The sequence below is a fragment of the Equus caballus genome, chromosome 6, assembly GCF_041296265.1.
Source record: "Equus caballus isolate H_3958 breed thoroughbred chromosome 6, TB-T2T, whole genome shotgun sequence".
In the NCBI taxonomy this organism is placed as follows: Eukaryota; Metazoa; Chordata; class Mammalia; order Perissodactyla; family Equidae; genus Equus; species Equus caballus.
This window is the reverse complement of record NC_091689.1, coordinates 87,155,674-87,170,656: the sequence shown is the minus strand read 5'-3', so window position 1 is coordinate 87,170,656 and position 14,983 is coordinate 87,155,674. Positions and strand designations below refer to the sequence as shown.

At 39.1% G+C, this 14,983-nt stretch overlaps 1 protein-coding gene across 24 annotated transcripts in view; it reads right to left on the bottom strand.

Moving 5' to 3' along the window:
* Positions 1-14,983, bottom strand: part of RBMS2 (RNA binding motif single stranded interacting protein 2) — an 83,150-nt gene that overhangs the window by 50,329 nt on the left and 17,838 nt on the right. For 7 of the 24 annotated variants that reach the window (XM_070271706.1, XM_070271715.1, XM_070271708.1 and 4 more), the window contains exons 1-2: positions 13,277-13,646; positions 12,900-12,967 (exon numbers count right to left, since the gene is read on the bottom strand). Coding sequence is in view for 9 of the 24 variants with exons in the window: in XM_005611314.4 (XP_005611371.1) it covers positions 11,917-11,982 (66 nt within the window). In the remaining 15 variants the exon portion in view is untranslated. Of the gene's footprint in view, positions 1-11,916; positions 12,183-12,899; positions 12,968-13,276; positions 13,710-14,983 lie in introns of those variants that run through there. The other 17 variants (XM_001504847.6, XM_005611316.4, XM_014740871.3 and 14 more) reach the window with 8 other exon arrangements.

The window sequence follows — 14,983 nt, the reverse complement described above, 5'->3', positions numbered from 1 at the left end:
ATGAGCAAAACGTAAATCAAAACCACAATGAGATATCACCTCACATCTGTTAGAATAACTATTATGAAGCAAACAAGAGATAATTGCTGGCAAGGATGTGGAGACAAGGGAACCCTGGTGCACTGCTCGCAGGAATGCAAATTGGTGCAGCCATTAAGGAAAACAGTATGGAGGTTGCTCATTAAATTAAAACTCCAGGGGTTGGCCTGGTAGCATAATGGTTAAGTTCGTGTGCTCTGCTTAGGCGGCCCAGGGTTCGTGGGTTTGGATCCCAGGTGCGGACCTATACACCGCTTATCAAGCCAGCTGTGGCAGTGTCCCACATACAAAAGAAAGGAAGACTGGCACAGATGTTGGCTCAGGGACAATCTTCCTCAAGCAAAAAGAGGAAGATTGGCAATAGACGTTAGCTAAAGGCCAGTCTTCCTCACACACACAAAAAAGAACTCTACTAGATCCAGCAATCTGACTTCTGGGTGTATATCCAAAGGACATGAAATCACTAATTCGAAGAGGTATCTGCACTCCCATGTTCACTGCCATATTATTCACAATACCCAAGATATGAAAACAACCTAAGTATCCATCAATGAATGAATAAATTTTTAAAATGCGGTATAGATATACAATGGAATTTGTTCAGCCACATAAAAGAAGGAAATCCTGCCATTTGCAACAACACTGATGAACCTGAAGGGCACTACATTAAGTGAAATAAGTCAGACAAAAAGGACAAATACTTTATGATCTCATTTATATGTGAAATCTAAAAACATCAAACTCATAGAAACAGAGAGTAGTGGTGGTAGTTGCCAAGGGCTGAGAGGTTGGGAAAATGGGGAGATGTTGGTCAAAGGACACAAACTTTGTTATAAGATAAATAAGTTCCAGAGATCTAATGTACGGACTGGTGACTATAGTTAACCATACTGTATTATTGTATTATGGACTTGAAAGCTGCTAGGACATCAGAGTTTTAATGTATTCATCATAAGAACAACAAAATGGTAATTATATGAGGTGAAGGATGTATTAACTAACCTCAGCATGGGAAACATTTCTCGATATATACGCATATCAAATCAGCTGTACACCTTAAACTTACACAATCTTATATGTTAATCATATCTCAATAAAGCTGGGGAAAACAGAGAAGTACTTGATGACTATGATACCTGTTCTAGTGGGACAGTGGGGGCGGAAGACATTGGAGGGGGGTGAAGAGTGACTAGGAGATTCTGAATTGAATATACGTAATTATCTTTAAAGCTTCCCAAATCTCACTGAAATTATTATAAAGGTATTTAAAAAACATAAACCTCCAAGGACGAAGGAAACAGATAACAGATCCAAACATTTTAGAAGCTGGACACCAGATGGACAATTGATATATAACTTAGAAGAGCATAGAAAGCTAAAACCTGACAGAAAGAAAACAAGGAGAAAGGTGATTCTCCTCTAAAATTCCAGAGGTGCAGAAATTAGAGGCATCAAGTACCTAAAAAGACAGGAGCGTTGGCCGCACAATCAGGCTACACTACCCCCACTTTCCCCTCCCCTCCAGAAGAAAACTAGTCTTTATTCTTTGGAGAAGTTGCACCAGAGAGACTCTGGATTCACAGCCACCAAGCACAGTCAGTTGGGAATAAGTACTAAACAGAAAGCATGGGTATTAAGTAACCCTCTCAGCCATTTCTCCAACCCCACCCCTCCTTGGAGATTGGAGGATTTCTCTCTGCAGAAACTGACCAGCCCCACAGAAAAGCACTATAAATGATGGCATACAGGTCTCTCCCCATGCAACAGCTTGATCACCTATAGTGAAGTCCACCATTTGATAAGGTCTTCCCATGCCAACAGGGCTTCCAGCTGGTCCATTAATACCTTCCACTTAAACAAACAGCCAAAAATGACGAGATATTTAAGGAAAATCTCTGACATCAAAGACCAAAGCAACAGAAAACCAAAAAAAGGAGCTCAAAAGAAAAGGAGACAAGAGGAGAAAACTTAATAATTAATTAATAGTCTCAAGAGGTTTAAGCAAAAATATTCTTCATCTATGAAGCAAAAACAAAATTCAACAAAAAAGGAACGTACAGAGACAAAAAAAAAGTTCTTGGAAATTAAAAATAACATAGCAGGGGCCGGCCCGGTGGTGCAGCGGCTAAGTTCACACATTCCCCTTCGGCAGCCTGGGAATTCACCGGTTTGGATCCCAGGTGCGGACATGGCACCCTTGGCAAGCCATGCTGTGGTAGGTATCCCACATATAAAAAAAGTAGAGGAAGATGGGCACGGATGTTAGCTCAGGGCCAGTCTTCCTCAGCAAAAAGAGGAGGATTGGCAGCAGTTAGCTCAGGCCTAATCTTCCTAAAAAAAATAATAAATAAAAATAAAAATAAATGATAGCAGATATCAAAAATATCTGTAGAAGGGCCAGAAGATAAACAGAAGATAAAATAAAGAAAATATCCCAAAAAGTGAAACTAAAAGATAAAAAAGTGGAAAATCTAAGAAAAAGACTGATCTTGGAAAAAGTCTAAAAGTAGACTTTGGAAAAAATACACAGAGAAAATGAAGGGAGTAAATTACAACAGACCCCACAACCAAAGGATATGAATTTCCAGGTTGAAATAAATGTACAACTCTAAATAAGAAAAGACCTATATAAGGCTCATCGCCATGAAATGCTTTTAACACTGGCATAAAGATCCTAAAACACTTGCAAGGAAGAGGGGAAAGGCAGGTTTCTAAAAAAAGATCAGGAATCAAAATGGCATCAGTCAGCTCAAAAGCAATACTGAAAATGAAAGGACAATGAACCAATACCTTCAAAATTCTGAGAAAAAAAATTATTTCCAACCAATAATTATACATCCAATCAATTACCAATTAAGTGTTAGAATAGTTTATACATTTCCAGACTTGCAAGTTATCAGAAAATTTATTTCCCTTGTACTCTGAGACATTCCACCATGAGGGAGCAAAGCAACAAAGAGGATGACTTGAGAAACAGAGCATCCAGCCCAGAGGAGAGGCAAAGACAGGACAAGAGTGAAGGGAGCTCTGAACCCAGAGCTGTGGAGAAACCATCAGTCCCAATGAGAGCAGGTGGTCAGGGAGCTCCAGGATAGAGGTCTACAATTTGTAAAAAATTAAACAATAGATTTCCTGATCTGTTTAAATGTACTGAAAGATTTACACTTGTCAGAAAGTTTGAGGAGAGTGAAAAGTAGACAGGTAAACAGAGTGCACTGATTAGCAGAACAACCCTGGAGCCAGGCTGGCTATTTAGAGACTGGCTGCGCTACCTCCTAGCTTTGTAACCTTGAGCAAGTCATTTACCTCTCTGTGCTTCACTATTCCCTCACGTGCATTAAATTTTGTAAAGGGTTTAGAAAGTACCTGTCACGTATAAATGCTTTCTGCTTGTTAAATAAAATAAAACTAAGAAAACAAGGTAATTATTAACTCTACAGAAAACAAAAAAGATAAAGAACGAGAAAGGAATTATAATCATAGCATATTATACAGATTAGCTAGGAATAATACTTACAAAGTCATAATATAAACACTGATTAATGCTTTACCTAAAAATTGTGATATAACTTAAACTGCAAGATGGAAGAAGAGGGGAAGTCAGGGATAGGGGGACAGGATGTAAGAGAAATAGTTATCTTCTATAGCAGAAAGGCAATATACATCTAAAATTGAAAAACCATGAAAAATTGAAAAGAAATAACAATATAACCCTGTTAGTTATAAATATGCCATATCCCAAATTATGCCAAAATACCATTAAAAAAATCCTAAAAAAACCCCGAAAGTGGCTGCTTCTGGCAATAGGAACAATAGGAAGGGATGGGGCCAGGGAACACCTTTGCTATAAGCCTTGTGAAACAATCTGACTTTTTAAACTGGGTATATGCCTTACTTGATAAGTGTGAGAGTTAACTTAAAATATAAAATATGGTTCTTTTCACAGGTAACAAGATGTTATGTGCAGAAAATCCTCAAGATTCCACAGAGAGGCCGGCCCCGTGGCCGAGTGGTTAAGTTTGCACACTCTGCTGCAGGTGGCCCAGAGTTTCGTAGGTTCGAATCCTGGGCGCGGACATGGCACTGCTCATCGAGCCACGCTGAGGCGGCATCCCACATACCACAACTAGAAGGACCCAAAACTAAGAATTCACAACTATATACCTGGGGGCTTTGGGGAGAAAAAGGAAAAAATAAAATCTTCAAAAGTTTAAAAAAAAAAAGATTCCACAGAAAAGCTGTTAGAAGCAATAAACAAATTCAGCAAAATGGCAGGATAAAAAAAGTCAACAAAAAACTCTCTTGCATTTCTATACACTAACAATGAAAAATGTGAAAGGAAATTAACAATTCTATTTACAATAGTATAAAAAAATATACTTAGGAATAAGCTTCACCAAGGAGGTAAAAGACTTGAATACTGAACACCACAAAACACTACAGAAAGAAATGAAAGAAGATACAAATAAATAAAAAGACATCCCATGCTCATGGATTGGAAGACAATACGCTTAAGATGTCATTACTATTCAAAGTGATCTACAGATTCAATATAAGCTCTATCAAAATCCAAACGACAGGTGGTTTGTTTTTTTTTTACAGAAATACAAATTTATCCTAAAATTCATTTGGAATTTCAAGGCACCTCGAATAGCTAAAACATTCTTGAAAAAGAAGAACAAAGTTGGCAGTCTCACACTTCCCGATTTCCAAACTTATGACAAAGCTATACAGTAATCAAAAGAGTGGGGTGTTGGCATAAAGACATATAGACCAATGGAATAGAATAGAGAGCCCAGAAATAAAACCCTGTTTATAAGGTCAAACGATTTTTGACAAGGGTGCCAAGATCATTCAACAGGGAAAGAACTGTCTTTTCAAGTGTTATTGGGAAAACTGGATATCCACCTGCAAAAGAATTAAGCTGGACCCTGACCTTACACTATATACAAAAATTAACTCAAAATGAATCAAAGATCTAAACAATAAGAGCTAAAACTATAAAACTCTTGAAAGAAAACAAGAGGGGAAAAGCTTCATCAGATTAGATTTGGCAACTACTCAGATATGACACCAAAAGCACAAACAACAAAAGAAAAAATAGATAAATTGGACTATATCAAAATTTAAAACCTCTGTGCTTCAAAGGACACAATCAACAGAGTAAAAAGGCAGCCTACAAAATGAGAGAAAATATTTCCAAATCATATATCTGATAAGGAGTTAATATCCAGAATCTATCAAGAACTTCTACAATTCAACAACAAAAAACAAACAATCCCACTAAGAAAATGGGCAAAGGACTTAAATAGATATTTCTCCAAAGAAGATATACAAATGGCCAACAAGCACATGAAAAGATGTTCAACATCACTAATCATTAGAGAAATGCAAATCAAAACCACAATGAGATGTCATCTTAAAACCATTAGGATGGCTACTATCAAAAAAACAAAAAGCAAGTGTTGGCAAGAATGTAGAGAAAGCAGAACCCTTGTGCACTATTGGAGGGAATGTAAAATGTTGCAGCCTCTATGGGAAACAATATGGTGGCTCCTCAAAAAATTAAAACTAGAATTACCATATGATCCAGCAATTCCACTTCTGGGACTTTTCGCAAAAGTACTGAAAGCAGATTCTTGAAGAGATATTTGTACACCTAAGTTCATAACAACATTATTCACAATAGCCAAAAGATGGAAGCAAACCAAATGTCCCTCACAGATGAATGGATAAACAAAATGTGGTAAATACATAAAATGGAATAATACTTAGCCTTAAAAGGCAAGGAAATTCTGACATACGTTACAACATGGATAAATATTGAGGACATCACGCTAAGTGAAATAAGCCAATCACAAAAAGACAAAAATACTGTATGATTCCACTTATATGAAGTACTTAGAGAATTCATAGAGACAGAAAGTAGAAGTGGTTGCCAGAGGCTGGGAGGAGGGGAGAAAGAGAGTTGTTCAATGGGTACAGACTTTCAGTTTTGCAAGAAGAAAAGAGTTCTGGAGAGTGGTTGCACTAACAATGTAAATGTAGTTAACACTACTATACTGTACACTTAAAATGGATAAGATGGTAAATTTTATATCTATTTTACCACAATTAAAAATAAAAAACAAATACAGTACTAAGAAAAAGAAAGTGGGAGGTAAGAAAGCAGAGACTCTATAGGAACTAGTCTTTCAAGAAGTTTGATTATGAAAGGGATCAGAGAAATGGGGCAGTAACGGGCAGAGGCGTGGGATCAAAGCAAGATTTTGTTTTTGTTTTTGTTTTAAGCTGGGAGAATCTATAAGCTTGTTTATATGCAGATAGGAATAAAGAGAATGGATCATATTTTCCATGGGTAATTTCAGTTATAATTGCTAACTTTAATGACCATTTACAATATATCAGGCATTAATTACTAACAGTCCAACAAAGTAGATACTGGTATTATGCTATTAGATATGGGGCTGTAAGAGAAAGAGAAGAGTCAAGGATAAGGTAAGGTTTTTGGCCTGAGCACCTGGAAGAATGAAGTTACCATTTACTGAGATGGAGAAGACAGCGAGGAAGACAGTTTGGGCAGGGCAGGGAGGCAGAAAGCAGGCAGAAGTTCTGTTTTAAACATATTAATTTTGAAATGCGTAATAAACATCTAAATGGAGATGTCAAGTGTTATGTTAGATATATGACTCTGGAATGCAGGAGGGCAGTCCCGGTTGGAAATATAATTTGAGAGTTGCCATTGTATGGGTGATATTTAACGCTATAAGACTAGATAAAATTATGAAGGGAGAAATGTAGAGAGAAAAGAAACTCAAGGACTGAGTCCTGGGGAAATCCAAGGTTTAGAGAACAGGAAAATCAGGAGGAACCAGCAAAGGAGCGTGAAGAGGAGAGGCCACAGATACCAGAGGAACAAGAAGGGATGGTGTTCTGTAAACCAAATGAAGAAAGCATCTTAAGGAATAGCATGATCAACTGTGTCAAGTGTCGACAATAGGTTAAATAAGATGAGGGCTAAGAACTGATCATTCAAGAACATGAAAATCATTGCATGGAAGTCAGGAACATGAAAGAGCAGTTTTGGTGGAGCGTGGGAGTAACAGCCTAACTAGACTGGGTTTAAGAGAGAGTGAGAGAGGTCTGACATTAACAACAAGTTGAGAGGACGTGAATCTATAGTAAATTTTATACATCGTTGATGGGAACAAATGTCACACACTTGGAACGCAATTTACCATTATCCTTTTTTTTTTTTGGAGGAAGATTAGCCCTGAGCTAACATCTGCTGCCAATCCTTCTCTTTTTGCTAAGGAAGACTGGCCCTGAGCTAACATCCGTGCCCATCTTCCTCCACTTTATATGTGGGACGCCTGCCACAGCATGGTTTGCCAAGCAGTGCCATGTCTGCACCTGGGATCCAAACTGGTAAACCCCAGGCCGCCAAAGCGGAACATGTGAACTTAACCCCTGCGCCACTGGGCAGCCCTTTTGGGTTCTGCTCTCTATCTTAATCAAAGTTCTTGAAAGATTAGTTTATACACACCCTTTAAGGAATACTTCCTTACCTTTTTTCACTCATCAACCCACTCTAACCTTGCCTTTGCTCCCCACTCTGAAATTGCTTGTCAAAGTCACCAAGCACATCTACACTAACAAAATCAATGGCTGTTCTTCAGTCCTAATCTTCCAGGATAAAACTCTATGGTTTGCACATCTGCATTTTAATTCCAACTAACCTCATATTCGAATCCATATTTTCCCTTGTCCTGTTTCTTATCTATATTTTTCTGTTTCACCGCGCACTTTCTTATGGAATGAGAAATGTAAACCAACAGTCAAAGGGTGTATCCTGAGAACTGTAGGTAAGACTCCTGGCTGCAGCAGAGTGAACATAATGGAATCATGGGGGGCCGTGAGGAAGATAAGGAAGGGCTGGAGAAATAGTGGGTACTGGGCTCGGGATTTGGACTTTGTTTAGCAGGTAATATAGAGCCATTAAAGGTTTTTATGCAAAAAGAGGAAGATTGGCAACAGATGTTAGCTCAGAACCAATTTTCCTCACACATACAAATTTTAAAAAAAAATTTTTTTAAGGTTTTATACAAGAAACGCTCAGTACTAGACTGCTGGAATGTGGGAAGATTGTTCTGGCAGCAGATAAAAAATTACCCGTGGGGAAAGGGTAGGGGGTGGAGAAATAGGATGCAAGGAGATCATGTGGGATGTTTATTATAGTAGTAATCGGTAATGAGGGCATAAATTAGTGTAGTGGTGTTAAAAAGGGAAAGGAGAGATCAATGGAAAGACATTACCACTAAACTTTAACCAAGTTAACTTTAGTACTGATGACAGAACCAATAGCTGCCTCCAGTAAAGAGATGTTAAACCTGAAAGTTCTTAGTCTTCAGTTCCACCAAATTTGATTTGATGGAAACTAGATGAAAATGTAGTAAACACACAAAAATTCTCTCTCTCTGTTAGAGGTACAATTATAGTATTGCTTCCCACTTTCTTCTGAAAAAGTGAAGATCTGGCAATGCCCACCAGTCAGTTTTCGTCTCATCATTGCCTCCCAACCCCCACTGGTGTTCAACATGTTAAGACCAAGAGGAAATAGAAATTCATGCAAAACAGGTTGGGGAAGGCAAATTATCCCAAGTTAAACGCAGTCCCTTTTCTTTCTTTCCAAAGGAAATGGTTGTTGGTGCTCTGAGGAGTTAAATTATAATAACACATGCTAGGAAGATGATGTCAGGGAAGGCGTGGTTAGGCCCTTCGCAAGTCAGAAATTCCTTTAGTTCCAAACATTTCCTCTTTAGATCTCACCTATACTCAAATCTCTCTCTACTGAGGCAACTCTCAAACCCTGAAGAAACAGTGTTGAGACCCTAGAACTCTGATCTTTTTATTTGTCTTTTTTTTTAATGAACCAAGAGTAACCAAAGGCCATTAAAAGAGATGTTTTTCTTAAAAAAGTACCACGTTATTTTGCAGAATCTCTCTTTGAAATCCACATTTCCCCCTTTGTGACTATTTTAATTCCAAAGAAAGGAATAGATATTCAACACCACATCCTGAGGAACAATCTGCCTTTATCAGGCATTATAGGTTTGTTGATTATATTCCTACATTTACCACAGCCAAAAAAGAACAAGAAAACTATGACTGTCATGGGCTCCTCAGGCAACAACTTCCCTGATAAGTGAAGTAGACAAATATCTTTCAAAATAAAACAATCCTCAAACAAGCAAGTCACAACATTGGTGTACAAACAGCTTTTCAAACTGAGCTCACTGGCAATTATTCTCATTCCACAAACTAGAAGTGACGACTACAGTAAATTACGACGTAAAAATTCTCCTTAAAAAAAAGCAGATCTAAGGGCCAGTCCAGTGGTGTAGTGGTTAAGTTCGTGCACTCCACTTCTGTGGCCCAGGGTGCGCAGGTTTGGATCCTGGGCACAGACCTAGACATGGCTCATCAAGCCATGCTGTGGCAGTGTCCCACATACAAAATAGAGGATGACTGGCACAGGTATTAGCTCAGCGACAATCTTCCTCAAGCAAAAAGAGGAACATTGGCAACAGATGTTAGCTCAGGGCCATCTTCTTTATCAACAACAAAAAAAGCAGATCTCTACAAATCTATTATTTCTGGATTTTTGTATAACACAACAATGGACAATAAAAGCAGATATTTATAATGTACTTTTCAGAAGATGAGAATTTGATTGTTCTTTATTTCAGTTTTTTAAATGTTTTGGACAGGTCCAAGAACTTTATTACATAACACTTCGTCTACTTGAAAAACTTGAGTTCTTAATAGAGAGGGCAAATAAGCCAATGTCAAAATTAAAACTTTACCTTGTCATAGAAAAATGTCTGGTAGGATACATATATCAAACTGCTACCAATTTTTTTTCCTGGAAGGGCGGGATTTGGGTAAAGAACAGGACGTGAAGGGAAGATCTGACTTTTTATTTTACATACCTATTTATGTGTAATTTTTTAAAAATGGGCATGTCTTACATTTACTACTAAAAACTAATAAAAGTTACTTTAAAAATTTAATCCTGGGTGTAAAAATGCACAAATTACATGAGCAAACACATCCAAATACTCTTCCCAAAAGAGAAATGAACATATTAAGCCCTACATGTCAACACAAAGACAGACAGCAATGCAGTAATGCTGTAGTTTAAACAGACCCAATATTCACAAAGCTGTACAGACATACAGGGAATCGAGTATAGCCACAAAGTGATGTCATCATAACAGTGACCTGTAAGAACCCAAACAATTCTTGACAACTACATTAGTAAGTATGTATCCACCCTCCTGCATGTTTCCTGAATTGCTTCTCAAACCTTACAAATCATCAGGAAGAGATACGAGTTTTGAATCCAAATCCACAGTCATACCTCTTGTCCCTTCGACTATCCTAGATTTGGAATCTGGTTAAATGTTTCCTAAACTACGAATCAGAGAAAGGGAGTGGGGAGCTAACAAAAGATTTTAGATAGCGTCAAATACATGAAATCCCTAATAGGAAAAAAACTAATTTCTAGAATTCATTTTGCTTTATTTTAATGAGTCTGGGTAACCTGAGAGACCTGGAGAGAAAAAATTAGAAAGGAAACTTTCATATCATACTATGTAAGATTTGAAAAGAATAAAGACAGATGAAATATCCATCTATCAAAATTGTATTTCCATATATATGTTATGTATATATATACGTAATATATATATATTATTGATAACCAACAAATACGTAAGGACTCATATTTCTTAAGGACATAGAATGAATACCATATAAAATCATAAATGAACACTAAGTGTTTGGGTTTAAACGCTTACCCACTGCCTTGATCAGACACTTTAAATCTACCTGTAATAGTCTCTTCAGGCATATGAGAAAGCAGCGGCAATTCTTCCCCCACCCCCCAATACTCCATCAGATGAGCACAAGATCCCTAAATGTCTACGGCACCTCTTTTCTTCAAAGAACAGCGACAACACCAAGTGAGAGGGTGAGGGGTCTTTCTGCTACAGCATGAAGTTCCTCCTAAGCAGCACTGTGTACCCTCAAATGCCAAGAAACTGCCAAGGACATTCCCCGGCAAATGTAGGCACGAGTGTCCGAGTGTCCGAGCGTCCTCGGCCCCCAGACTGCCCACTGCCCAAGCACAGCACAGCTCTGTGGCAGCTGTGGGTTAATCACAGACTCCAAGGACCCCTGCTGAGCCTGGCTGTCTGCAGAGCTTGAAGCACCAGCTCAGCGGCAGAACCCAGAGTCACAGACCTTTCTGCCTGAATCCCAAGGTATGTGTTCTCTTAAGACTCCTTCCCTGCAGGCTGCAGGGGACAAGGTCTCTATCCAGTCTAGAAGAGTTTACCCAGTTCTTGAAGCTGTTGTGATTTCACTGACCATATTTCAGCTACCTGATAATACAGGTGGAATGGGTAGGAAGGAAGGCGGAGTGGGGGAGAATGGAAACAGTTAATCAAAAAGAGAACATAACCTTGGAGGGGTGGGCTGGGAGCCAGGGTCTGAGATGACATATTATCCCTCTGGAGATTGAGTCTATCAGCAGGAAGTCAAACTAACTTCATTTCACAAAGATACAAACTTGCAGCCTGATTTGTTTTTAATTTCCCTGCCTTCTCAGGCCTCACAAACAGGGCCTGTAAATTCCTGAAACTTCAGAACCAGGTGAGAAAAGATGCTGAAAGAAGCGGGGGAAGTGGAACAGAGAGAGGCTCTGAGAGAGAGGAATCCCATTCCCCTCTTAAGGAGAATGTTAAAGCCAAGGGCACTCCCGGATCCCCAGAAAAGGAAGTAGCTGGATTCCAAAAAAGCACTTTTCCATACCTTCTTGTTGTTCTTGTTATAGCCAAAAGTCGAAATCCCAGGCCTGGAAGTCACTGATAGCAGCATTTTCTCTTAAATGTTAGGGAACTGAGAGAGAGAAGGAGAGGGAAGGGGAGGGGGAAGAGGGAGAGGAAAGAGAGGAGAGAAAAAGAGAGAGAGGGAGAGGGGAGAGGGGGAAGGGAGGGGGAGGAGAAAGGGGGAGAGAAGGAGCAAGAGGGAGAGAGATGGGGGGCGGGTAGAATGAACTAGGGCTGCCCATTTACGTCACTGAGAGAAGTTAACCCAGAGTCTGAATGAGGCACTTCCACTGGGTCCTAATGCCCATGATGTTATCTTTTTTATTTTTCACAGGCCTAGTAGCTAAAGCAGAAAGAAAAGTTCTTAAGTCTACCCCTTTCAACTCCATCCCCTTTCCTCTATGAACAACTTCTAATTCTCAGTAAAAAGACAATGAGGATTTTTTTCTCTTAGACCTCAGCTATACGAAGAAGATTTCAAGCTTGATTTAAAGGGACCACTGGGACACTGGGAACACGTGGGAAAAAAACCACTGAGACAGAACATGTGAGATGAGCTGAGGACTCTCCCCACCACGCACCTTTTATATTTACAGTGATCTTAATGCATGAAGAAACAACAAACAAGAGCTCTCCAAAGAACGGAGATAAGCAAAACAGACTATGGGGGACAGAGTTTCAGATCCCTCACAGTTCTATTCCTCTCGGATCATGCTGATGGCTGATGCCTCTCACTCTTCCCCATTCCTCCAGGTGTGACTTCATACTCAAGAAGTAAGTGTCAAACTGGAGTACGTCATGAAACTTGGTGCCTAGTGGTTTCCTTTCCCACTGCCCCCACCCCCAGCTTTATTGAGATATAATTGCCTAGCGGTTTCTTCAACAATTGTAAGCTATCTTGACTCTTTACCCCACGATTTCCTAATCTTCAAGGTCCATGAAGCTGAACCAACCAGAATTACTCACCAAACCTGGAATTTATGCCCAAATTGAAGTTCACAGAGTTGGGATGTTTGCTTCAAGTAGTCTCTGAGCTGTAGAAAAAAATAACTATTTAAAAAACATATGCTTATATATGGAAAATAAAAAAACACACAGACAAAGAGAAGAGTTTAGTGGTTACCAGGGGGAAGGGAGTTGGGGGGCATAAGGGGTGAAGGGGCACAAATATTTACAGGATGACTGACAAATAATAATGTACAACGGAAATTTCACAATGTTATAAACTATTATGATCTCAATTTTTTAAAAAGCATATGTTTACAGAGAAGAAAAATACAAAGTTCTTAGGAAAGAAGAACACAAATTAGTCAAGAACCTCACACAGCTGCAACAGCACTCACCTCTAAAAGTTTCAAAGGAATGTCCTGTAGAAGCAGCCTTAACAAGAAAAGAAACTTGCAGGAAACCAAAAACTTAAGAATGATACCCAGTAACTCCTACCCAGTCAAGGAGAACAGGGATGTAGAATGAAAGCCTTCAAATCTCTTCTTAAGGCCTCCTTGCTGCCATCATGGAATTCTCTTAAGAAATAAACTAACTCTGTCTGCTTTGCCACAACACACATTAAGCCCAAATCCTTCCTTAAGTGAAGTCCCACTCCGTATTCTAGTTTTCCTGTCACCTTTTCCTACGATAATGGGACAGACAGTACTAACGTTCTGCAGAGTAAATACACACACACTACACCCTCAATCTCTAACTTTCATTTCCAATAGGACAGGAAGTGCCTGCTCAGCTCAAGGGACACAGGAAGGGTGGGAGCAGCCTCAATGTGGGAATTGCAACCGAGATTGGAAGCACAGCAGCCAAATGCAGTAAATAAATGAATAAAGGCATCTCTCAGTGATACCATATTTTTTTTTTAAAGTCCCTTTTCTGCCCTCAGAGAGTCTCATTCATCACATGCCAAGTTACCCTTGCCATTTAGGCCCTTAGTTGATGTCTTCTCCCTTAGCCTAACAATGTGGTAGAAAAACCTTAATCTTTAAGGCCTGATTAATAACAGAATTCATATGAGGCCGGCTCCATGGCCAAGTGGTTAAGTTCGCACGCTCCGCTGCGGAGGCCCAGGGTTCAGATCCTGGGCGCGGCTCGTCAGGCCACGTTGAGGCGGCCACGTTGAGGCGGCCACGTTGAGGCGGTGTCCCACATCCCACAACTAGAAGGACCTAAAACTAAGATATACAACTAGGTACAGGGGGGGTTTGGGGAGATAAAGCAGAAAAAAAAAGATTGGCAACAGTTGTTAGCCCAGGTGCCAATCTTTAAGAAAAATAAATAAATAAATAATGGGATTTATGATGGCAGTCAACCTAATTTTATTTTTTGAAATTCTAATATTCTCCATGTGTTGTGTTCTACTGCATTCTGTAATGCTCAGTGATATCTTAGAATTTAAAATAGTTAAAACCACGAGTTTGAGAGAGAAGCAGACATGAGTTCAAATCCTGACACCATCGTTAGTTACTATTTATGTGACTTCATGCCAGGTTACTTAACATCTCTAATTCACTAATTTGCAAAATGGATTTAATACCTACTTCATTAGCCTTTGGAATCAAATCTAAGTTCTGGTTCAATCCTGTCACTCAGAAGCTGAGTGACACTAGGAGAATTACCTCCCATGTCTGAACCTTACTTTTCTCATCTATATAATAAATAAATACTATCTAACTCCTAAAATTGCAGTGAAATGAAACAAAGCAATGCATACAAAGGCCTTAGACCCAAGGTGCCTGGCACTTGGTAAACACTCAATAGGTGTCAGCTCGACTATGATTGATTACTGTCTCCCATTGTGTGCCCCTCTGGGTAATGTATAACCCAGATCTAATGATCTGAAGTGAACATTTCCAAAAACTAGTATCTAAGTTACATTCAAAAGATTACACTAGAACTAGGCAGGCTAAACTATCTAACTGGAAATACTGGATAAAAAGTTTCAGGAATCATTCAATTCAATTTCTTCTCTTTCTCTACCTTCCATGAGCAAACAATCTGATTATTTGAAAATTCTTTTCACAATTTTCCATCTACTGGAAATGGAT